The sequence below is a fragment of the Syngnathoides biaculeatus genome, chromosome 8 (assembly GCF_019802595.1).
Source record: "Syngnathoides biaculeatus isolate LvHL_M chromosome 8, ASM1980259v1, whole genome shotgun sequence".
Classification (NCBI taxonomy): domain Eukaryota; kingdom Metazoa; phylum Chordata; class Actinopteri; order Syngnathiformes; family Syngnathidae; genus Syngnathoides; species Syngnathoides biaculeatus.
The window spans coordinates 7,122,107-7,148,124 of NC_084647.1; the positions used below are offsets into that span (position 1 = coordinate 7,122,107).

Consider the following 26,018-nt stretch of genomic DNA (forward strand, 5'->3'; position numbering starts at 1 on the left):
AAAACGTGAAACTTATATCGAGTGAACTTCCCATTAATGAGGTGTTTGTCGGAACCAATGAGGGCAGTGTTGCTATGGCGTATCACTTCTACGATTGGTCGATTGGCGTGCCAATCATTTTTTTAGTCCCACCTTCTGCCAAACATTACAGTCAAACTCGGAGAATTCCCTTCATCGAAGTACAGCTGACGCTTTCAATATGAGTTTTTTTTATGCCTATTCTGCCTATTCTTTTTTTAAATGTACAAATACATAAATCACGATAAATTGAATCTTACCTGCTAAATCTGCGACGATATATTCAAATATTATATCACGGAGACTTACATCAATGATACTTTAGGGTTAAAAAAAACGGCGTTCTTCACACATCGCGAACATAATTTTGTCAGGTTTGATATAAGGAGAAAATAAACAACATTGGATTTGTTGTACGATTTTCATACATGAGTTAACTTTTTTTGTTGTTGTTGTTTTAATTTTACAGCGAAAGCGGAAGTCAAGCGCGGGTAACTATCTTGCTCCGGCTGGCAGCGTCTTTGGTCCGTCCTGTAAACCGTGCTGGGCATCGTTGCGCGTCAAAACATTGCGTCTCGTCTGTGCACGATTCTGCAGCTCCCCCCGGAGACCAGAAGACGCTTTTCAATTGTTTGTTTTTCGCCCGTGGAAAGGAAAACAAGCCCACCGACGCTCGAAATTGGCACCGCCACGAAGAAAACGAGGAGCTGCGACATTTTCCAGGCTTCACGGAGGTCCCCCCCCCCCCGCGCGCGCCCCCCCGTTTTTTCTCCCCCTCAAAGGTGAAACTATTTGCTGTGCATAATTTTTGTTTATTTGTTGTTGTTATTGTTGACGACGTCATCACGTCAGCGCGTTTCTCGTCACTTGCTGCATTTCATCACTTGTTATTCTCTGGCTCTTATTCCAGTGACGATTGAATATGACAAAGTCTCGTCTTTTATTATTATTATTTTTTTGAGATATTTATCATCACAAATCGGCGGGCTGAGGTTGACCGGATTATTCCCGAACGGTATTTGGACTTTTCAAACGTGGGTTCCTCCCCGCGCCTCGGTCCCCGGACTTCATCCTGGCATGTTTCGCGTATGTGGTGTCGGTATTGTCCCACACGCTCCGCGTGCGCGCGCCCGTCCGTCGCGAACGCGCCGTTTTACCGATCGATCCGGGTGAGCCGATAACCCCTCTCACGTGACCCGCGAGGTCACACACTGCGGAGCGCTTCGAGACGGGTGTCCGATGGCAGTGTGCGTGCGTGCGCGCGCGCGCGCGACACAGGATTGCTGAGCTCAGGCATCCCTGCCATCTGGACTCCCGTGTGCTGGCTAAAGTTCTGGCCCAGATAAAGTGTGCCACTGCCTGTGACCTCATTCATGCAGTCGGCGCCCGCACACACACACACGATTCCCATCTCGTCAATTCACAATTCGGGATGTTTATTGATGTGTAACGCATCGGGATTATGTACACGCTTTGGTATTTCGAAGGTCTAAACAAGTTCAACGTGGTTGCGGCCTTGCCATCTTTTTGGCAGCGATGTCGTTATGAGCACCTCCAGTATCTCGCAAAAGTGAGCGCCGTAATTTCTTGTCTATAATGCGCAAACCCCATGAAAAAAAAAAACCCCAGCAAAAGTAAATTGTGCGCGTTATACATAGGTTTCAGGGGGAAATTATCCTTTACCTCGCATTTTATTTATGGATGTTGCCGCCTGTTACAAAAGGGGACTTGCAGAGGTGCGGCAACTGTAGAGGACCCGACGAAGTTATGGGAAAGAGTAGCGGCGGGTAGACCTGGGTCGGAAGTCAGTTATCTGCGAGCGGCGGTATGGTTTTCATGCCTAGAGAGAGTACCACGGATGCATTATTTGCCTTGAGGATGCTCGTGGAAAAGCACAGAGAAGGTCAGAAGGATCCAGAGAAAGCGTATGACAGAGTACCAAGAGGGCAACTGTGGTACTGCATGCGGAAGTGTGGCGTGGCGGGAAAAATATGTTAGAATGGTATCGGATGTGTATAAGGGCAGCAGAACAGCGGTGAGACGTGTCAAGAAGAATTTAAGGTGGAGGTGGGACTGCGTCAGGGATCCGCGCCGAGCCCCTTCCTGTTTTGCGGTAGTAATGGATAGGCTGACGGATGAGGTTAGACTGGAATCCCCTTGGACCGGAGAAATACGTTACAATAGTACAGGACACGTATGAGGGCAGCAGAACGGCGGTGAGGTGTGCCGTAGGTGTGTCAGAAGAATTTAAGGTGGAGGTGGGACTGCGTCAGGGATCCGCGCCGAGCCCCTTCCTGGACCATGATGTTCGCATATGATATTGTGATCTGCAGGGAGCAGGTGGAGGAATAATTTGAAAGATGGAGGCACAGAGTGGAAAGGAGAGGAATGAATATTAGCCAAAGTAAAACAGAATATACGTGCGTGAAAGAGAGGGGCGGAGGAGGAAGAGTGAAGCTCCGGGGAGAAGAGATAGCGAGGGTGGACGCAAGCCGAAAGGAAAAGAAGAAGAAGATGCTGCCACCTAGAAACGTGTTCACTTTCTAATACACCAGCGCCACCTAAAGGTTGGGGAAAAAGGTGTAAGCTTCACTTTCATTCCATTATGACAGGGGTACGTACGTATGACCAAGTTTACACACCTAGGCAAAAATTTGTGAAATATTGTGAACAATCATCATTCATTTCGCAATGTTTTATTTAACGATAATGCTTTTCTGCACCGCTTGACGGTTTCATTTGAATGGCGTTAGAATCGAACTCAACGCGCTTCGCCCGGGCCTTCGTGTTTCCTGTCAGGAATTGCACCCACCACACAAATTCCGCCCGGGTAATCAAACGTAGGAGCGCAAGCGCGTTTTCTCGCTTACAAAATAAAAGTACGATTGTGAATCGGAATATAAGAGCAAATGGATACAAAGAATTATGAATTCAAATAAAGCGCTTAACTTCGGAATAATTATTTGAAAAAGTGGACGGAATACAGGTAATACTTCACGTTTTGATCATATGGGTAGAAGCAAAATCTTGCGTTGTAAAAAGGCATTATACATAGGTAGAAGTTTTTGGGGTGGCACAGTGGATCAGCTGCTAAAGCGTTGCCCACACAGTTCTGAGGACCCGGGTTCGATCCCGGCCCCGCCTGTGTGGAGTTTGCATGTTCTCCCCCGTGCCTGCGTGGCTTTTCTCCGGGTGGGCACTCCGGTTCCCTCCCACATCCCATTAATTGGAGACCCTAAATTGCCCCTTGGTGTGAATCTGAGTGCGGCCGTTTGTCTCGATGTGCCCTGCGATTGGCTGGCGACCGGTTCAGGGTGTGCGCCGCCTCCTGCCCGTTGACAGCTGGGATAGGCTCCAGCACTCCCTGCGACCCTTCTGAGGATAAGCAGCAAAGAAAATGGATGGGTGGAGGTTTTTTTGTTTTAGAATTTTGTGGTCAACTCTGGGGGTGTGTATTATACATGGGGGTGTATTATACACAGGAATTACAAGACAAAACTCACACTTTGGGGGGGGGGAACATTATTGATACATAATGTTATACATATACGTAGAAGAGTGTAAATGTAGATACAGCCGCTATTGTTTCACCCACTGGCAACAAAAGTGAGTAAACCCCTCAGTGAAAATCCTCAATTTGGGCGCAGTTAGCCACGTCCAAGGTGTCACGTAGGAACAGGGAGCAAGTGTGCTAAGTTTGGTGTGTTCCTGCTCACTCTGGGGGGTGAGGTGTGTACTCATTTATGAGATTCTGACTGTCGATAAGTAGATAGCGTCACGGCTTCCTAGTGGGTACACCTCTATGCAGTGTGGTGGTGGGAATCTTTTTTTGGGGGGGTCGGGGGTTAACTCTTGGTCTGAACCTGGCAACTTCATCACTTCCGCCATCTGGGGTCGAAAGGTCATGTCAACAAAGTCGTGCGACGCGACGATTTAAAACAAAAGATGACCTCTGCCCCCACACTTGGCCCCAGAGATCACCTCAGCAGTAGCACGTCTAAACGTTGCTTGACGAAGTATTGCTAACAATTTCGCTTTTCATAAAAGTTAGTTTATAGCGCAAGAGTAAAGAGAAGCAAGTGCCTGGCGAAAGCGACACTGAAGTGAAATGTTTGGGCAAGACTGACCTCAGGAAGACTCTAGAATGTGGGATAGTCGGGTGAAACTCGGGCCATGTTTGAGAAACGTTTGTTTTTGAGCGATATTTGGTGAAAATATTCTTCACGCTTGCCAGGTGTAATGGCGTTATCGCGTGCCCGAAATGAGTTTCACCCGCAGGGTGTCCCGGTTCTCCCTTAGAGAACGGGTGAGAAGCTCACCACCGGGAGGGGCTCGGTGTCGAGCCGCTGCTCCTCCGCATTGAGAGGAGCCGGATGACGTGGCTGGGGCATCTGATCCGGACGCCTCCCTGGCGAGGTGTTCCGGGCACATCCCACCGGAAAGAGACCCCGAGGACGACCCAGGACACGATGGAGAGACTTATGTCTCTCGGCTGGCTTGGGAACGCCTCGGGATCCCTCCGGAAGAGCTCGAAGAAGCGGCTGGGGAAAGGGAAGTCCGGGTGTCCCTGCTGAAGCTACTTCCCCCGTGACCTGAGTCTTCTTGAGGTCTGTCCTGGAGCTCTCCCTTAGAGAACAGGTGAGAAGCTCAGTCATCAAGGAGGGGCTCAGTGTCGAGCCGCTTCTCCTCCACATTGTGAGGAGCCAGATGAGGTTGCTGGGGCATCTGATCCGGACGCCTCCCTGGCGAGGTGTTCCGGGCACATCCCACCGGAAAGAGACCCCGAGGACGACCCAGGACACGATGGAGAGACTTATGTCTCTCGGCTGGCTTGGGAATGCCTCGGGATCCCTCCGGAAGAGCTCGAAGAAGCGGCTGGGGAAAGGGAAGTCCGGGTGTCCCTGCTGAAGCTACTTCCCCCGTGACCTGAGTCTTCTTGAGCTCTGTCCTGGAGCTCTCCCTTAGAGAACAGGTGAGAAGCTCAGTCATCAAGGAGGGGCTCAGTGTCGAGCCGCTTCTCCTCCACATTGTGAGGAGCCAGATGAGGTTGCTGGGGCATCTGATCCGGACGCCTCCCTGGCGAGGTGTTCCGGGCACATCCCACCGGAAAGAGACCCCGAGGACGACCCAGGACACGATGGAGAGACTTATGTCTCTCGGCTGGCTTGGGAACGCCTCGGGATCCCTCCGGAAGAGCTCGAAGAAGTGGCTGGGGAAAGGGAATTCTGGGTGTCCCTCGTGACCCGATCCGGAAAAGCGGTAGATGGATGGACGTAATCATTTTCGTTTTTGTCCATCCTCAGAGGAAATCCCATAGGTTGTTGGTCACCTTGCAGCAAAACGCGCAAGGGATAAGGCGCCCCCTTTTGGGATTTTGTGGCTCTACCCGACGGGTGACACTTGACATACGAGGAGGCGAAGCCGCGTCATGCCGCTGAACGCCCGGGGAGCGCGACCCGAGTAGGTGGAGCGGCCAACGGCGTCCCCCGGTGCAGGACTGCCGCACTCTTCTACCGCGCTCTCTGTCCCCGTCTGACTCGCATCCCCTCGCTTTGCCCCCTGAACGTCGTCACAAACGGCGGCGCCGGGTTATATAACAAAAGGGTTGTTTTGTTGTCGTCGCGCTACACAAGGGCCCTTTTTGGCTGGTGAGACTCGCGGCACGTAGCCCCCCTTTGTGATTACGCTCCGAAACGACCAGAACGGGCCAGCGCGGTGACCTCGAACGGCGAGCTGCAGGGGCTGATGAATAGACAGTGGCGGCGCAGGGAAAAACAAACGCAACAGTGCGACGCGGAGAGCCGAAATAGACGCTAATGGAAAACCTAACAAACGAGGCTCGCGCGTCGGCCGGCGGTCGTTGCCCGCGACCAGCACATCCTTTACGTGATTACGTCTTCCGCTGCGGCGGCTTCTCTCTCTCTCCGTCATTCAGCGGACTCTGCGTCTGATCAACATTTCATTGGCCACTAAAGCTGCAAAATATGTTCCACTTCATCAGTCTTGCAGTCCAGAGTCCCCCAGTCCCTGTGGACCCGCCAAGTGAGTCCATTTTTTTGGGGGGTTAGCTGCCTAGTTCTGAAAAAAGTGCTCGCAAGTGAGCCAAGTGTGAACTTTTGCCGAATTGGGAATTATTAATTATAATAGTCTAAAACACAAATGATGTTTTTACTTCCTCTTCGGACTCTGGGCCGCTTCAGACCGAGTGATACGTCCCATTCGCAACAGTTTCCTTAGCTGCACGCCAAACATCCACTCCTGACGACCGGTTGAAATCCGTCGCCTAACTGAACGTTAGCTACTTCGGAATCTGAATTAATGGACACCCTCAGTGTTGACCTCAAAATTCTAAAAAAAACAAAAATTCTACCTATGTATAATGCCTTTTTACACAATCAGGAATTTGGACCGCAAACGGGTACTATAAAGTCTTAACGTAAATGTGGGGCGTTGTACACTTTTAGCTGCTCTGTATGAAGAAGACTCTGCGTCTTTGCACAACTGTGAAAAAGGAACAAGGAATAGTTCCGACTATTTGAATGTCTACTAGGAATTTTCTTTCGGCTTGTCCCGTGAGGGGTCGCCACAGCGAAAGGCTCACATTTGTTTGGCACGGTTTTTACGCCGGATGCCCTTCCTGACGCAACCCCTCTCGGGGAGTGGCCTACGGTTTGGGATTATGGTTTGTTCTTCTCGGTACTCGGCACGAATGTCCCACCAGGGCGGCGCCGACTGCCCGAGACAAATTCCTTGTGTATAAAAAGGCATTATACATAGGTAGAAGTTTTGTTTTTGTTTTTTTAGAATTTTCAGGTCAACACTGAGGGTGTTTATTAATTCTGGTTCTGATTCTGAAGTACCGATCATTCAGTTAAGCGACGGCTCATTTGCAAGAGACACGAGCGAGTGATTTCAACCGGTTGTTAGGAGTGCATGTTTAGCGCGCAGCTAGGGAACTGTTGTGAATGGGACGCGTCGACTTGAAAATTACGACTGTCGCGCCTTCTGGCACGAAAGGGGTCTCTGCGTGTCCGCCGCCTCTGGGTCGTCTTGGCGTTGACTGAGGCGGAACACGCTCGACTTTGGTTGAAGATCCATCCATTTTTGATGGATCGCGTTCCACTTTGAAAATCCCACCTCAAAGGGAGCCGGCCGGTAGACCACCGAGACGCGTTTGGATTTGGCGGAGGGAGGCCTCGGCTCCACTGACTGCTCCGGGGTTTGATCTATAAAAGAGGTTCGCAAACCTTTCCGGTTCAAGAACCGAGTTTAAGAACACGATATTCTGCACCGGGGCGGCACGGTGGATCAGCTGGAAAGAGGTCCGAGGTCCCGGGTTCAACGCCGGACCCGCCTGTGTGGAGTTTGCATGTTCTCCCCGTGCCTGCGTGGCTTTTCTCCGGGTGGGCACTCCGGTTTCCTCCCACATTAATTGGCCCTCGGTGCGAGGGCGAGTGCGGGTGTTTGTCTCGAAGCGCCCTACGATTAGCTCGCAACCAGTCCAGGGTGTACCCCGCCTCCTGCCCGTTGACAGCCGGGATAGCTCCCGAGACCCTTGTGAGGATAAGGGGCTAAGAAAATAGATGGATGGACATTCTGCATCGGGGCTGAAGCAGACGCAGATATATTTCCATAACACTGGCCTACATTTGAATCCACGAAGAACACGGCAGACGCACAAATACATACATACGTACGTGCCGTTTAATTTTCAGCAGTTGCCGAGCCACGACGATGCGACGTTTTGGCGGCGGAAAGAAAGCTGTAGTCAGGTTACGTTGTCAAGACCGAGACCTTGCCAGATGTCCCATCTCCCTAGCAACAATTTTTAGCCCCCCCCCGGGGGAGCCGTTGAGCGGCGTGTCGCGTGGGCGCATCCCCCGGTTGCTCTACCAGCTGGACAAGCCGGGAACTGCTCCAGCGGGGGGCGCCCCGAAGGCAACCGAATGGGATATATCTGATGAAACACACAAATCGTTGCGACTGATTGCATCATTCGATTGCCACTTAGAGTTGCGCTGAGCGGTGTCAAATACTGAATGAAAACATATTTTGTAGATTTATTTTTCTCGTGTTGTACCTTTAAAATAACTCAAGAAACAATTTACAGTAACTGCTGGCATAAAAGTGAATCCAGTACACCGCTTGTGCCAAACATAACTTTTATGGATTGGGGTCACAGAGTTCAACCCTGGATTCATCTGACCATAAAACACATTTCCATATTTGTCAGTTTTTGATCTCTTTATTTCAAATTTAATGGAACTTCTCGTTCTAATTCCCAAATCTTCTCTCTCTTCATGTGTACTACCGTAAGCGTTAAACTCGTCCTGTGTATCGAGGCTTATAACCAGCTAGCGTTAAACTCTGTGTATCGAGGCTTATAACCAGATGCGCTAACGCTAGCGCCGCGCTAACACTAGCGCCGCATCACCGCATAAACCGCAGGGTTGAAAGCGTGTGAACAAAGGCGCGGCTTGTAGGCCGGAAATTACGGTATATACTTATATATGTAGTATTTGGTAACCCTACGGGAAGAATTTATGGATTATTTTTGATTGCATTACATGTGACACCATAATCCAGCCCATGTTGTCCGGTTCCGGTTAGACGCTAAACCAAGGTCCACATTGTAGTTATATTCCTCGGAGGGGCGTTATGACAGTGGCAGTGACAGTTTAACGCTAGCTAGCGTTAAACTCTGTGTACCGAGGCTTATAACCAGGAGCGCTAACGCTAGCGGCGCACTAACACTAGCACCGCACGAACGTTAGCACCGCGCTAACACTAGCGCCGCATAAACCGCAGGGTTGAAAGCGTGTGAAAAAAGTCGCGGCTTGTAAACCGGAAATTACGGTATATACTTATATATGTAGTATTTGATTACCGTAACCTTAACCCTACTTGAAGAATTTATGGATTATTTTTGATTGCTTTACATTTGACGCCATAACCCAGCCCATGTTGTCCGGTTCCGCTTGGACGCTAAACCAAGGGCCACATTGGAGTTATAGTCCTCGGAGGGGCGTCACGACAGTGGAACCATAAAAATTGTTTCATCGTATTAACACGTGAAATTTATGAACTAGTTTTGGAATCAGACTTTCAATTTTTTTTCAAATTATAGTACAGATTTTAACAAGAGACGCCAGTGATGACACACGCCCACCCGGCTTTGGTGCGGGCAGCGGGGGATCGATTGTCTTCCTGCTTCGTTGATTTCTGAATCATATTTCCACCGGTCCCTTCGTTTCTAGAATATTATAATGTATCGCAGCGGCACAGTAACGGGAACTTGCTTTGTGCCTCTCCTGGACCGCCGACCTTCCTCCCCTTCAGAGCTTTTGGTTTCCCCAGATGGTTCCTCAAAGACAGAAAGGCAGCTCGTTGCGGCTCTCGTTTGTGGCGTGTAGTTAAAATTAAATGACACCGGAGAACAACGCTGCACTAATATTACGACCCTTTTTAAATATAATTAGCTACCAGAGCCTCTGTCAGTCTGTTCACTTCAGATGGGCTTGACTCCGTTTTCTAGTTCGACTATGGGACTGTCCCGTAATTCCCGGCCTATAACTCGCGACTTTTTTTCCACACACTTTCAACCCTGCGGCTTATGCGGTCATGCGGCTAATTTGTGCATTTTTTTTTTTTCCTAAGGGCCGCAAGGGGGCACTCGATTGGTAGAAAATATGTGCAGAGGAAGTGACTTACCGGTATCTTCATTTTTTTTTTTTTTAACCGGCCCTGTTATAGCGCCGCAGTAGCGTTAGTGCTGCGCTAGTGTTAGTGCCGTGCTAGTGTTATCACTGCACCAGCATTAGCACCACGTGAACGTGTTGCTACTCTGTTAATGCCGCGTTTTAGTGATTTACGTATCTTTTTTTTTTTTTTTTTAAACCGGTGCTACGGTGTAGCTGCCGTGTTTTTTTTTGTTTTTGTTTTTTTTTAAACCAGCCACGTTCGTGCTACCGTGTTGTTGCTATGTTAAACTAAGCTAAGGTATTAAAAGTTTGACCGTCTTTCTATCCTATATTCTATCTAAATATCCCATGTTTCAATGTGCACACTTGCGGCTTATACACTGGTGCGGCTTATGTGTGTACCAAATGGTATTTCCTTTACAAATGTACTGGGTGAGGCTTGTAATCGGGTGCGCTCTGTAGGCCGGGAATTACGGTACTGTGACTACGATGACGCTAACAGTGGATTGTTTTACTATGACCCCAAATCTTTTTTTTTTTTTTTTCCTTTCGGCTTGTCCCGTCAGGGTTCGCCACAGCGTGTCAGCTCAGATGAACGCATATTTGTTTGGCGCAGTTTTACACCAGATGCCTTTCCTGACTCAACCCCTCTGCGTTTTAGCCGGGGAGAGAAGCGTACAGCACCTTGTAGTCCCAGTCGGTCTCCCATCCAAGTACTAACCAGGGCCAAACCGGGTTGCCTGGCCGTAACCACTAAGATCCCAAATCGCCAGTTCTAAATTCTGTGTTGACTCAGCCAGTCTTAAACCATCCTCACAGATCGTGGACGCTGTTTGCAACAGGTCTAAAAGCGGCCGAGGGCGCCGTGTCGAAATGAGGATTTTGTGGGAAGCCGCTTTGATGGTTTTCACATTTCACATTTAGGAGAGCACCGTAAGTGCGCAATGAAATGTGAAGTGATGGAATTGGAAGTGTTAGTGTCAGGGGCGTGGCCAGGCTCCTCACCTGCGGGCTCATTGTCACCATAGCTAAGTCAAGTCTTGTTTTTTTTTTTTTTTTTAACCAGACCTCGTTTTTCATGTTTTTGGATCCTGTTTTTGTGCCTCTGTCTTTTTCGGAGACCTCTGCCTGGAATTAAAGCACCCACAACATGTCACTCCCTCGGAGTCCTGTATTTGGGTCCAACGCCTTGCCGTTTGCTCGTGACAGTTAGCGGAAGACAATTATATTACTGAGTTATAAAAAATTAAAAAAAAAGAATTCTATCGCAGTGCTAATTTTGGTGACGCTAGCAACTGCATAAAAACACAAGCCCTGTTCATCTGATTTCTCTCTCCCGGAATGTAACGAGTAAAATTGATGCGTTTGTATTCCGGTTGTCTCATTTTATCATGCAAGATCCGGTTTAGGGGATCTCAACGTTTTCCCGTTGACTCTCATGAAATGTTTGACAAGCGCGTTCGGTCCTCTTGAAATACAAACGCCAAACTAGCTTAACGTGAAACGGGATTACTTTGGTCAAGAATTTGGGGGGACCGTGGATTGGTCGCCACCCAATCGCAGGGCACACTTGTCACATTCCTGCCTCCGGGTGCGTACTGTGCAGTCGCATCCCGTCATAGTTTTGGCGGGAGCTAAGAGTGTATTTTTGCCCCCATATTTGGCCATGACAAAGTCCTCAACCGATGGACCAGCTCGCTAATCTTCCCCCTCAGCCGGGCAAGGAACGCGAGTATTTTCAAGGGCTTGGTCTCTTTTCGGTATCATGGAATGAGTTCAGCACAGTCGTGTTAGGCTAAGCAGATTAACGTGGCAGGCTCGCGCCGGACTTCTGCGCGGGTCGGCTTTCGTCCCCGCTTCCTACATCAGTCGGGGACACGGGAAGCCTGCCTGCCGGTGTGAACGAATACTGCTGCAAACGGGTCGAGCCGGGAGTTCTTGTGGTTTTTGTTTTCGAACTTAACCGCTTCTCCCGGGTCTTATCTTGAAAGAATCGTTTGAATACTGTCGGTTGGCGATCGAGAACAGACGTAAGCAAGGTCAGGCCCGGGGGGGGCGCAATCAAATCCATCCGCCCCGAGCCTTGAAAGCGATCGAGAGTAGTCATGACTTGCGTCTTCAGTGTTGCCAACTTCCTTGACTTCTTTTCGCTGAAGTTCACAAGTTCAACTTGAGTTGTCCGGTTGTGGAGCTCGGCGTGTAACCGACTTCACACCTTCACTGCTTTAGACGTCAAACATCCGCGTTAGCAAGATAGGCTAGCAGTGGTTTCATCACAAAGTGCCAACTACTGGCCTCGGTGTGCGCATTCAATAATATTCAGTTTCATCTCTGACAAATGTTTCATGTAAAATAATCCCAAAAAAGCCCAACCTCTGATTTATCTATTTTGAAACCAGTTTTGTGGAAACCTTCTTTACGTCTTAATAGCCAAATGGCTCGAGGTGCACACGAAATAGTAGTTTTCAAAACCAGTTCCGGGAAGCGGTTGTTGCGCAAGCACGGAACCATCGTTGCTGTCTTTGGTCTCCGCGCTCAGGTGTTTGCCTCCCGACCCACCGCCCACCACGGCCCTCACCTGCGTGTTGCGGTGCTTCCCTTGTGAGCCCACCTGGGCCGGCAGCCCCTTCTTGCACCGCCCGCCGACCCCGCCCATGGTCAGAATGACGCGCTCCAAGACCTTCCAGGCCTACCTGCCGAGCTGCCACCGGACGTACAGCTGCATCCACTGCCGGGCCCACCTAGCGAACCACGACGAGCTCATCTCCAAGGTAACCAGCCGGCGGTCGCGCCCGGATTGCAATGAAAAACCGTTCGGCCCCAAAGAGGATCAAGAACCGGTGTTGCGGTTGTGCTTAACATGTTCCAACTCATGTGGCTTGACTTAAGGATTTAAGGCAAGGGTTACCTTGGGGCGCTGGAGGCGGAGTCTGGTTTAAGCTAGGCCGCAGCCTCAGCGCACATTATGCGGAATTTCAATTACAACTTAAAAACAATCCGTCTCAAACATCATTTTTTTTTTTTTTTAAAAACACAAAATAAGATAAAAGGTGTTTCCAACTTGTGTGTAAAACCTCTCCGTGGCAACCCTCCTGTCACTTTCTTATTGAGTTTTTTTTTTTTTTTCCTATGATTGTATCAAGCCCGGTCGATGTCGCACGCCCGAATAGTCATTCCACCCCACCGTGATTGGTCTGCTCCGCGCACAACCTGTAAAAATGCCATCCGTATAAAACTCGCACTACCGTTATGCTTTCATATTAAGGTGGGGGCCGCAAAATACCATCTCGCGGGCCGCAAATGGCCTGCGGGCCGCTAGTTTGAGACACCTGATGAAAAACAATTCCCCGCGTTCGAAATGATGCAGAGTTGAATTCTCCAAGTGAGTACCAGATTAGCCTCTTCTGTCAGTTTCTCTTGGTACCGTAATTCCCGACCTACAGAGCGCACCTGATTACAAGCCTCAGCCAGTACACTTGTAAAGGAAATACCATTCGGTACGTACGTACGTACGCCGCAGCTGTGTGAAAGCCCCAAGTGCCCACATTGAAACAAATACAAAGACGGTGACAGAAAGAGTTTAACGCGAGCGTGGTGCTAACTCCTAGCGCCACCCTAAAGCTAGAGCTAACGCTAGCGCCACACTAGCGCTAACACTCACAGGCCGGTTAAAATAAAACTTGCCGGTAAATATCACTGAGACACGCCAGTAACACAGCAGCAACATGCTAGCACAGTGCTAACGCGAGCACAGCACTAAAGCTAGTGCCGCGCTAAAGCTAGTGCTAACGCTTGCACCGCACTACCGCTAACACTAACAGGGCCGGTTAAAATAAAACCTGCCGGTAAATATCACTGAGACACGCCAGTAACACAGCAGCAACATGCTAGCACAGTGCTAACGCAAGCGCAGCACTAACGCTAGCGCTGCGCTAAAGCTAGCGTTAACGCTTGTGCCGCACTAGCACTAACGCCGCTCCAGCGCTAACGCTAACAGGGTGGGTTAAAATAAAACTTAACGGTAAATTTGACTGAGACACGCTAGCACAGCGCTGACGCAGCGCTAACAGGGCCGGTAAAAAGTCGCTTCCTAGGTAGATACATTTCACCGGTCTCATTCTTACCTTGACCCCTTGCGGCACTTAGAAGAAAAATGCACAAATTAGCCACATCGCCGCATAAAGCCGCAGGGTTGAAAGCGTGTGAAAAAAGTGGCGGCTCGCGGGCCGCAAATTACGGTATTTCCTGTGGCTGGATTGGGTATTTTCAAAGACGGTTCGTGAGTTTTATCACGAACGGATTCGCTTTTCCACATTGCGACGAGAACGGCCCTCAGCGACGTTCTTGTCGCCGCGGGTGGGTGACCTGGGGCCACGCGGCTTTGATTGTCATCATTAATAGAGCCCGTGCCGCAGCCCACTCATCTTTTCTTTCTTTCTTTCTTTCTTTCTTTCTTTCTTCCCTCTGCAGTCGTTCCAGGGCAGCCAGGGCAGAGCCTACCTGTTCAACTCCGTGTGAGTGTCCGTCTTTTGTTCTTTGTTCCCGCCACCTGTTTTCAATTGGCTTCACTTGGGCCGCTCGGAAATAAGCTCCGTTTCCGCGCCGCCCTCCGGGAGTCGACCCGTTTTCCGAATGCTGTTATTTAAGGAAGCCTTGCGATGCATATTGTTCCGCCGGGTCGGCGTATATTGGTTTTTTTTTTTTTTGGGGGGTTGTTTTTAGGCTGCGGCGTAGACGGAGCGAGGACCCCCTGAGGGGGGGGGGGGGCGTCCTTATCAGACGAATTTAGAAAGAAAAGACGACCGCTTGAGTCGATCCGAGGCGGGTCCGGGTAGAAAACGGCGCAACTTGAACTGGATGCCGTCTGCCGGTGCCGTTTTGTGCAGGGTGAACGTGGGGTGCGGCCCCGCCGAGGAGCGAGTCCTGCTCACCGGCCTGCACGCCGTCGCCGACATCTACTGCGAGAACTGCAAGACCACCCTGGGCTGGAAATACGTGAGTGCGCTCGGCTGATTTGAAAAGCGCTTCAAAAGATTTTGAGTTGATTAACGGCCACGTCCGAATTTTATTCCATATTTATTCCCATTGAACCGAGGCCATTTCTCGACGAATCAAAGATAGCGATTCAAATAGTACGTTTCTTTCGACTTGTCCCGTTCGGGGTCGCCGCGGCGTGACGTCTCAGATGAACGCTCATATTTGTTTGGTGCAGTTTTTACGCCGGATGCCCCAAATGTGTGAATCGAAAAAAAAAAAAAAAAAAAAAAATCTACTACCCCCACAAAATAAATTAAAAAATTATGAAAATATATACAACATTTAAATACAATCACATAAAAAAAGGAATACATATATATATATATATATAGTAACTCACATTTGAAAAATGTACGGGTGTACGCAGATATAAAATGACGGGCTCTGATTGTAATTATGTGCGTGCCCCTTTAAGAGCGGAGGGGGGCGGTGTCAGGTAAACCAGGAAGTAGACGTCGGCTGAGCAGCTTCCGTGTTTGTCACCAACAAAATTTGAAAAAGTCAAATAATAACTGTAAATTTTTCCCCCCAAGGGGGCAGATAGATAGATAGATAGATAGATAGATAGATAGATAGATAGATAGATAGATAGATAGATAGATAGATAGATAGATATAGATAGATAGATAGATAGATAGATAGATAGATAGATAGATAGATAGATAGATAGATAGATAGATAGATAGATAGATAGATAGATAGATAGATAGATATTCACTCACATTTGAAAAATGTGTGGGTGTGGTCAGTCATGCCCGCAGATATAAAGTTGCGGGTGTGTGTTCTGTTTGTAATTATGACCGTGCCCCTTTAAGAGCAGAGGGGGGCGGTGTCAGGTAAACTTGGAAGTAGATGTAGGCGGAGCAGCAGCTCGTTGTTAGAGACCGCGTACTTTCGTGTTTGTAACCAACAAGCTTTTTTAATTAATTATGTCAATAATTAAATAAATTCATATTTGTCCACACCAGGGGCACCTAAATAAATAAATAGATGCACAGTCACTTGCAATTGAAAAATGTACGGGTGTGGTCTGTCATACCCGCAGATATAAAGTTGCGGGTGTGTTGTTCTGTTTGTAATTATGAGCCTGCCCCTTTAAGAGCGGAGGGGGGGGGGCGGTGTCAGGTAAACAAGGAAGTAGAAGTAAGCTGAGCGCCAGAGACCGTCTGCTTCCGTGACGTCAGGCTGCGGTTCACTGCGCCGGATCGGTTTTCATGCGCGCCGAGTGCGCAATTGCGCAGTGGCGCAGCTCAGAGGGAACTTTGGTCGAGACTACACAAAATAAGCGGCGTCTTTCAATATCGATCTATTTCTACCCGTGACAAATTTTACACGCGTGATTTTTCGTGCTCGACTGTGCAGATTAGCGAGCGCGATGGCGCGCGGTCGCGTGCGCGCCCGTCAAATCGCAGTGACTGCATGTCAATAAAACTAAAATGTAAAAAAGGAAAATTGAAGTATTATTAAATGTGATACATTTTCACATGCACTCATCTACAAATGATCGGCTTTATCCATCCGTTTCCGTTCGGTCGACTCGTCAAAATACACACGTGCTGTGTATTTAGCGTGGGTGGTATTTTAGCTTCCGCGTCACGCGACGTTAATCGGTAGCACGCGTTATGTTTCTCGATATATGAGCAGATATGAGATGTCTTTGTCGTCCGGGCCTCCGCCCGCGAGGTTCTATTCCCGTCTTTGACCCCGCAAGGTGGCAAACACATGACGAGTGCGTCCTGACGCTCGCTAAATAGTTCCTAATTGGGGGGGAGGTGGGGGGCGTGGCCAATGACACACACATCCGCTTTGCAGCTGTGTCGATTTTCTGCCGGCGTCAAAAGTTGTTGGGTGTTGAACCGTTGACCCGATGTGCCGGAAATCTGATCGTGCCACGTTAACGAGGTAGACAGACTCCAAAGTGAAAGATTGTTTTTAGAAATTGGATTTTATATCTGTTTCAGGACCTAAAGGGGTCAAATATAATACAGTAAAACAAGTATCGTGTATCCTGTAGCGCAAGGGTGTCAAACTCCATTTTTCTCGCCGGCCAAATTGTTGTTCCGGTTTCCCCTCAGAGGGCCGTTATGACTGTGGAACAAAAATATGTAATCATCTCAGCGTAGCTACATCACCAGTTTATGAACTAGTTTTGGAATCAGAAATCAAGGGTCATGTGTTTTTCAACTACTTTATCATTTATGATATATTCATCCATTTTCTACCGCTTTTCCGGGTCGGGTCGCGGGGGAAGTAGCTTCAGCAGGGATACCCAGACTTCCCTTTCCCCAGCCACTTCTTTGAGCCCTTCCGGAGGGATCCCGAGGCGTTCCCAAGCTAGCCGGGAGACCATAGTCTCTCCAGCGAGTCCTGGTTCGTCCCCGGGGTCTCTTTCCTGGTGGGACGCGCCCGGAACACCTCACCTGGGAGTCGTCCGGGAGGCATCCGGATCAGATGCCCCAGCCACCTCGTCTGGCTCCTCTCAATGCGGAGGACCAGCGGCTCGATACCGAGCCCCTCCCTGATGACCGAGCTTCTCACCCGTTCTCTCAGGGAGACCCCGGACACACTGGGGAGGAAACCCGTTTCGGCCGCTTGTATCCGGGATCTTGTTCTTCCGGTCACGACCCGCAGCTCATGCCCACAAGTGAGGGTAGGAACATAGATCGACTGGTAATCTGAGAGCTTCGCCTTGCGACTGAGCTCCCTCCTTACCGCAACGGACCGATACAAAGTCTGGATCACTGCAGACGCTGCACCGATCCATCTGTCGATCTCCTGATTTATGATATATGACAATATGATTATTTGTTTTACAAGAATCATGGAAATTGACACTTAAGATTAAAATTAATCCACATAAAATCATGTGGCGGGCCAGATCTGGCCCCCGGGCCTTGAGTTTGACACCTGTGCGCTAGTGGGAACTTTGGGGTGCCCAAATGATGCTAGAAATTGTATTTTATGAAGTTTTTGGTTTCATGCTCTATCGATGGCATCTTTGAATGCGTCGAGGATTTGTCACACGGGACAAGATGAAAATGAGTTCGGATTAGCGAGCGGCAGCCGTCGCGGCTCGGCGGGATCACGTGACCCGTCGGCCTCGATTCGGGGTCAAGTTTTGTGACGATTGAAAGGAGACGAAAACAGAACAAAACACAAAACAAGTATCGATTATTTTCTTTTTCAAATTGATTGATGAATGAAGTTTGGGGTTCGACTCTACGGACTAAAGAATAGTGACACGGATAATTCACGGATGACCCGGACGCCGTTAGATATTTTCGACTATTCTTCCAACGACGTGGGAACAGTTTGGGGAAAAGTCTTTTCCGGTCCGTCGAACTCCGGCGGGCGTATTCGGTTCTGGGAGGTCCCAACTTGTAAGGCCTCCTTTGTCCGTTCTTGAGTCAGAGCACGAAAAGCCCAATTTGGAACACAGCGTTCAAGGCCGGATTCGTACCCAAGGCTACTCCGATGCGCCGCATTTGCCGATCATATAGATATCACAGGCAGGATTGAAATATAGAGTGCACGAAGTCAATATGTATTGAAACATGGCTGTTGATAAAAAAAAAATACTGTGAAAGTGCACAGCGACTTTCGTAAGAGTCCAGAGTAGAAACTGAAAAGATGTAAACATAGACATAAATAGAGGAGAACAGAGTTAATGACACATCAAACCATAGAAATACAGTACAACCTCGGTTCTCGACTGTAATCCGTACCAGAAGCCGCTTTGAAAAGTGATTTATTCGAATACCAAATCGATATTCCCATTACAATTGATGGAAAATGATATAATGCGTTCCAAGCCCAACAAAATTTGGCTTTGAAAAGCATTTTTTTTTAGCTGTACCTGATAATAAACTGCATAGTAGAAACACATGTAGAGTTAAAATACTTCATATAATAAAATAATTTAAGAAATATTCTTCCAATATCCCCCTTTTCAGGCTTTACGATCCAAACAGACTGGCGTGTTAGTTTTTACCAATTTTTGGCTGTTCCTGATAATAAACTGCATAGTAGAAATACATGTATAGTTTAGATACTTTATACAATTAAATAATTTCAGAAATATATATATATTTGCTTGAAATGTATGCTTTGGTAGTCGAGTAGGCTAGGCCGGGAGCGCATTGCCGCATCTGTAGCGACTCGGCCCCCCAGCCTTGGCAACTTTTTTTTTTTTTTTTTTAATAACAAAAGTGCAGTATAGTGCAGAGTTTTTGACCGCGTGTCCGGCGTTACTGTTACTGTAGTGCCTTTGAGCGTCATGTGAATGAAATGGCAGCCCCGGTGTCCTCTGCTCCCCCCCACCAGGAACATGCCTTCGAGAGCAGTCAGAAGTATAAAGAGGGCAAGTTCATCATCGAGCTGGCCCACATGATAAAGGACAACGGCTGGGACTGAGCCCACCGGGACGCGACCACAGCGGAAGGGGGTGGGGGGATTCTGGGGGGGGGGGGGTCGTAGCGGGTGAGTGTGTGACTTTGGTTTGGCTGATTTACCATTAACCTCTGTAAGTCCCTGCCCATCCCTCGCCTACAACGAAAGCCTCTTGCACGCGCACGCCGACGCTCACAACGTGACACACGCGTCGGGCTCGCCCGCATCCGAGCTGCCAGTCGCGGCAGATGAGACGCGAGGTCTCCTCCCACCCCCCCCCCCACCGAAACCCGATCCCGTATCCGGACAATGTTCGCGCGGCACTCGGGGCGTGCGCTCGTGTTAAAAACCAGCTCAGAGGAAAACGCTTCCAGCGGTCTGCCTCGCTTGTCTATTCTGTCCCCCCCCCCCCCCCCCAGGCCACAGCCATCCCACCCCACCCCCAACACTGCTGTAGATAGCGATGACCTATGATGATTATAGCAAATCGACATGATTGGGGCGGTGCCAGCTGGGCCAGTGATGAGGCTTGGCACGGAGGTCCGAGCGGGGATTGACGCTCGACGTGAAGAGGGAGGGCGAGGGAAACGTGGTGTTCCGCTAATGCGGCGGCGGCGGCTTCTGGCCGGGACCTGCTCGGGCTCAGGGGGGGGGCGCTTTGAAAGAGATCGAGCCCAATTGTCGTCAGCTCCTCTTTTAAACTTTGCTGTTTTGGGTTCGGAAAGGCCTCTCGAGCGGGGTCCCCGAACTTATCCCGTCGGGCTGAAAGACGAGAATGCGCTCCAAAACGGTGACCGCCGCCGACGACTACTTTAGATTTTTGAAAAATGGCCAAAGTATGACTCGTTTCTTGGGTTTCTAGCGTTCAGGATCCATCCCACGCCCGCGTCGGAGTGGACCGCGTAAGCTAACGATTCACATAGCTGCGTGCCGTGCGCGTTTTCACGTTCTAGCAAATGACACGGCTTTGAATTCCCAGGACAACTACAATGCGACGGTGTAGTATCCAAGTCCAATTTTAATACCATGCTCCCTTTTTTTGGCCCGAGCGGGGATTGACGCTCGACGTGAAGAGGGAGGGCGAGGGAAACGTGGTGTTCCGCTAATGCGGCGGCGGCGGCTTCTGGCCGGGACCTGCTCGGGCTCAGGGGGGGGGGCGCTTTGAAAGAGATCGAGCCCAATTGTCGTCAGCTCCTCTTTTAAACTTTGCTGTTTTGGGTTCGGAAAGGCCTCTCGAGCGGGGTCCCCGAACTTATCCCGTCGGGCTGAAAGACGAGAATGCGCTCCGAAACGGTGACCGCCGCCGACGACTACTTTAGATTTTTGAGAAATGGCCAAAGTATGACTCGTTTCTTGGGTTTCTAGCGTTCAGGATCCATCCCACGCCCGCGTCGGAGTGGACCGCGTAAGCTAACGATTCACATAGCTGCGTGCCGTGCGCGTTTTCACGTTCTAGCAAATGACGCGGCTTTGAATTCCCAGGACAACTACAATGCGACGGTGTAGTATCCAAGTCCAATTTTAATACCATGCTCCCTTTTTTTGGCCCGAGCGGGGATTGACGCTCGACGTGAAGAGGGAGGGCGAAGGAAACGTGGTGTTCCGCTAATGCGGCGGCGGCGGCTTCTGGCCGGGACCTGCTCGGGCTCAGGGGGGGGGGCGCTTTGAAAGAGATCGAGCCCAATTGTCGTCAGCTCCTCTTTTAAACTTTGCTGTTTTGGGTTCGGAAAGGCCTCTCGAGCGGGGTCCCCGAACTTATCCCGTCGGGCTGAAAGACGAGAATGCGCTCCGAAACGGTGACCGCCGCCGACGACTACTTTAGACTTTTGAGAAATGGCCAAAGTATGACTCGTTTCTTGGGTTTCTAGCGTTCAGGATCCATCCCACGCCCGCGTCGGAGTGGACCGCGTAAGCTAACGATTCACATAGCTGCGTGCCGTGCGCGTTTTCACGTTCTAGCAAATGACGCGGCTTTGAATTCCCAGGACAACTACAATGCGACGGCGTGATATCCTAGTCCAGTTTTAATACCGTGCTCCCTTTTTTTGTCCCGTTCTGGGTGACATTTACACGTGTTCTACCGAATTAAAGTTCTCTCACCCTGAACCGGTCCGAACGTTCCATAGCGACCCACGCCTAGCTTGTTGTTGTTTGTTTTCCTTTTCTACTTCTGTCCTTCCCCATTATTCAATACTCCAAGCCCGCAGGAGGAGGCTCCTCTGGACCCCCACCCGCCCCCGCCCCACTCCGGTGGGAATGCGTTTTTTCGAACGAGAGAATCCATTAGACTTTTCCAGCTCGCGGACCGCACCGCAAATATACAGTATGCATGAGCTAAAGTGCCGGCTGGCTTCGGGTCTCGCGCTCCCCCCCGCCCTCCCCCGCCCCAAGCTCGGAGGGGTTTTTCCGTCAACGGCACAACTTCTGATCCAGAACGCCGCCGATGTAAATACGACCCGGACGTAGGGCGGCGGAATGTCTCACCTTCCCGAGCTTCTGTCGGAACTCGTTCCGACCTGTCCAGTTAGCAGCGCTATTAAAAAAAAAAAAAAAAAAAAAAAAAACAAATCATATTCAAAACCATCTCAACCAAAGAAAGCGCCCGTCGACGTGAACCCGTCGCGATTCCATTTTGCCCGGGCGAACTTGCGCAAAACGAGGGTGCGTTTAGCTGAAAGCCAAGGCTGTGGATAATACGCGGATGTCATCTATATTTGGCATCTTTTTTTTTATTTTGTAAAACGACAGATCTTAATATATGAATATATTGCATTTACCGAGGAATCGCGTAGGCGTTGGCCTCCCGCGTTAACTGAATGTAAATAATGTTGTTGTCCCCCCCCCCCCCCACCGGTTTTGATTTTCAAACCCCCGCGATGATGAATGAATTTGATTTGGGTCAAGTCAGGCTTTCTCGCAGAATTTTTTTTTTTTTTTTTTATCTGAAATGTTTCAATTTTAACGTCTTTTGTAAAGAGGAATGCTGACGTTGACTTCACGTTATTGGATCATCATCTAATAAAATGCACCTTGAGATCTCCACGAACAGCGCTGCGTTTCTTCTTTTACGTAGAGTTAAAAAAATAATTCTGTTTTGCTGATTATTAGGGGCGTTACTTTGCAGTTTGTGATTAAATTTTTCATTTTTTTTAACGCGCCTTGCATAATTTATAAGATTTCTTATAATAATTAATTCGAATAAATAATTTGTTTTTATGCTGTTTTGGCCGTAACACACCCGACACGTGCAACCAGACCTCGGACTAAGTGAAGTCCGAGGCGAGCTGCAATTCCAGGAGCGCATCCATTTTCTTAGCCGCTTATCCTCACCATTGTCGCAGGGAGCGCTGGTACACCCTGAACTGGTCGCCGGCCAATCGCAGGGCACATGGAGACAATCAGCCGCACTCACAATCACACCTAGGGGCAATTTAATGTCCAAAGAATGTCGCATATTTTCCCTCGTGAGGATAAGCGGCAAAGAAAATGGATAGATGGATGAAACTTCCGTAGCGGATGCGGAATTTGATTGTTGGTCGGTGAACCGTGAGCAGCACTGACGTGCCCGTCGCGCCAACGGAGAATTGTCATGTCATTATCCAAGCCGCTTATCCTCACGAGGGTCGCGGGGAAAGCCGGAGCCTACCCGAGGTAGCTTCGGCCGAAAGGCGGACTGGTTGCCAGTCAGTCAGTCGCAGGACAGATATCGACAACATCACTGAGCGGGACTCGATCCCACGTACCACTACACCATCCATCCATTCTCTTTGCTGCTCATCCTCACGAGGGCCGCAGGGAGTGCTGTAGCCTATCCCAGCCGTCAACCGGCAGGAGGCAGGGAACACCCTGAAGTGGTCGCCAGCCGATCGCAGGGCACATGGAGACAAACAGCCGCAGTCACAATCTCACCTTGGGGCAATTTAGAGTGTACAATTACTGTCGCATATTTTTGGGACGTGGGAGGAAACCGGAGCGCCCACCCGGAGAAAACCGACACAGAAACGGGGAGAACATGCGAACTCCACACAAGCGGCTCCGGGATTGAACCCTTGACCTCAGAACTGCGAGGCCGACGCTTTATCAGCCGCCAACTCGATATGAAATAAACCCAATAAAAGTATTTCAACCAGACTACTCGGCTCGTGTCCGAGCGCACGTAACGCCGTTAAACCGGCCAGCCCGTAGAGGCCCAAATCTAGATGGATGGACGGTTAGATGGACTCACACTGTTTGGCCCAACTAAGGAGTTCAACCCTTAACGATCTAAAAGAGGATTTGGGGTGACACCGACGACAACCCCCCCCCCCCCTTGCCACACGGTTGTTTCTTTCGCGTAAACCGAGCACCCAAACCCGACGCCCGCGCTGCGCTTTCGGCGCCTCCGCGGGGACGTGCCAGCGCGTTACGATTCCGCGGGGGAAGCAGGTTCAAAACCTCTGCAAACAACACACGGTTGAGCGCTACGTTAGTGATTTCACGCAAAGGACGAGTGGGCGGCTGGGAAAAAGAGTCACGCCTTTTATTCACACGCGAATCAAATCCCACGTCGCGCTTGTGCGATTGTTGTGCCTGCTCTCTTTTCTCCCCCCAACAAATCCCCCGCTCGCCCTATCTACAATTGACAACATCTCCTTCCTCTGCCGTCCGATTTGGCGAAACTGCCGCAAAGCTCACTGCAGCAGATGGCGGGGTGGGTGTTTGCATCGGGCCACGTCTCCTAGCAACCGCATCTCTCTCATTTTTTTTTTTTTTTTTCCCCCCAATGAGAAACCAGAGCAAGACGTGAGAGGAGTCACATGCCGCCCGGATGTGCCGCGTTCACCCGGGCCGTGTCTTTCGCTGACCTGACATCTGTCTGCATATTAATAATAATAATATAAAAAAAAAAACAGGGCGGGGGGGCTGACTGTCTGGCTTGCCTAATGCGCATTGATCTGATTCAATGTGATGTGTATGACGAGCAAAGCAGGACACGCAGACGATGATTTCCGTCGTCCTGCAGGATTATTAATATTAGTTTTAAAGTCCAACAGACATGCCTATAAATATTCTAAAATAGATATTGTAATGGAAAAATACATATAACATTATTCACTTCAATGTCTACACGGGAAAATAAATGTGAGCGGAGAGTTGCGGAGGTCTCGCTCGGCGTCCCAGTGGCGGGCGTATTGCCCGCGACGTCATCGGCAGACGTCACACTGGGACGGTCGCCGCGGAGAACGGACAACAGATTTTTGGATTTCCTGACACGGAAGCTCTTTTCGAAGAAGAGAAACATCACAGAGTCGAGTGAAGTGACCGGGGCCATATTTAGATGATACGCGGATCACTTTTAACTAACAGAGTCCCCGACGGTGTGGATGACAGGATGTAGCGTACTCAGCCGGGAGCGATGACGACGCCGTAAAGTGGGCCGGCTCGGCGCCGTGATGAGCCACCCCGGTTGAAGCCACGATCGGCGGCCGCGGCATCGACCTTTTTACCACCCCTGACTTACGTACGCGGCTCTTCTGAGAGGATTAAGTTCACCCCCCCAACTATTGTTTTTTTTTTTAGTAGCTGTATACACACCTCCCTGTCATTTGGAACCCACGAAACTCTCATCCTTTGCACCCGTGCAATCCATTTTTCACGCCCAACCGGGTCTCTTGGAAACGTGTGAAGAGTGAATCCATCCTTTCGAGTGTTTCGAGCAATGTCCAGCAATACAACGAGCCGGCGTTTTGGCTAACACGAAGGAACAAAGAGCTAGCTTCCCGCAGGTAAAACGCGTATAAACGCACGTCCCCGCCTGCGTTGGCGTCTGCTAATGACGTCACTTCCTGCTTCTTCTCCAAAGCAAATGGCGGGAGTTACAAAAAGTCATACACGTCAAAATCATGTTGCGTGGTGAAAAAACGGACGGGTCCATTCCGGCTGCCTTTTGTTGTTGTTGTTGTTATTAAAAACATACCAAAAATCTTGCTTTTGGTGTCAGCTGGACTTTAAGTCACCAACATTTTAACAAGCGTTGCGGCGGCTGAGTTACGGCTGCGTTTGTCCACGTTGGCGGCATTTGAATTTGGAAGCGTTTACCTCATACGTCTCCTTCGTCACCGCAGGGGGGGTGTGTGTGTGTGTGTGGGGGGGGGGGGGGACATTCCAGCGGCTTCTGAGCACCTCGACGCGTCATCATCATGTACGCACTTGCAAGCTGCTCTAACTTTAGAACTCTATGATGAATGATAGATAATAGAACTTAGCTGGGTCACTCGACTGAATATTTACCTGCTCACACTTTTGGTCACGTTATTCAAGGAACACTTGCACAAGTTTGTTTGTTTGGTTGGTTGGTTTTTTTTTTTTTTTTTTTGGGGGGGGGGAGGAGCACATAGAGCCTGGCAGGGTTGAAAAGTTATCTTAACACAATCACCATTAAAAAAAAAACAAAAAAAAACTGCCCTAAGAAATACGCACTGATTCCCTGGTGTCCAACTCGAGGCTCAGGGGCCAAGCACGGCCCTCCACCTCCTTCTACGTGGCCCTCACGAAAGCTCTCCACCTTATTTATTTATTTATTTTGCTCTCATTCAAAAGTAGTTATCCATCATAAAAGTGATGACACCAAATGCAGGGGCAATTATGTAAAAGGATTGTGGGGGGGGGGGCCTGCTACACAGGCAGCATGGAATCGATTCCCGCTCAGTGACGGTGTCGGTATCTGCCCTGCGACTGCCTGGCGACCAGTTCAGGGTGTAGTCCGCCTTTCGCCCCAAGCTAGCTGGGATAACCCTTCCCGTCACCTTTGTGAGGACAAGCGGCTTGGATAATGGATGGATGGGTATTCAGAATGATCCAGTACAGGAGGGTCGCTGGAGCCTATCCCGGCTG

At 49.7% G+C, this 26,018-nt stretch overlaps 1 protein-coding gene across 1 annotated transcript; it reads left to right on the top strand.

Annotated features, from left to right (window-relative positions):
- Positions 1 to 566: 566 nt before the first annotated feature.
- ypel2b (yippee-like 2b) lies at positions 567 to 22,181 on the top strand. Its single transcript, XM_061828551.1, has 5 exons — positions 567 to 800; positions 12,259 to 12,490; positions 14,190 to 14,233; positions 14,606 to 14,714; positions 19,080 to 22,181. Exons 2-5 carry the CDS (start codon positions 12,374 to 12,376, stop codon positions 19,167 to 19,169), a joined length of 360 nt encoding a protein of 119 aa, XP_061684535.1. The 5' UTR covers positions 567 to 800; positions 12,259 to 12,373; the 3' UTR covers positions 19,170 to 22,181.
- The last annotated feature ends 3,837 nt before the right edge of the window (positions 22,182 to 26,018 follow it).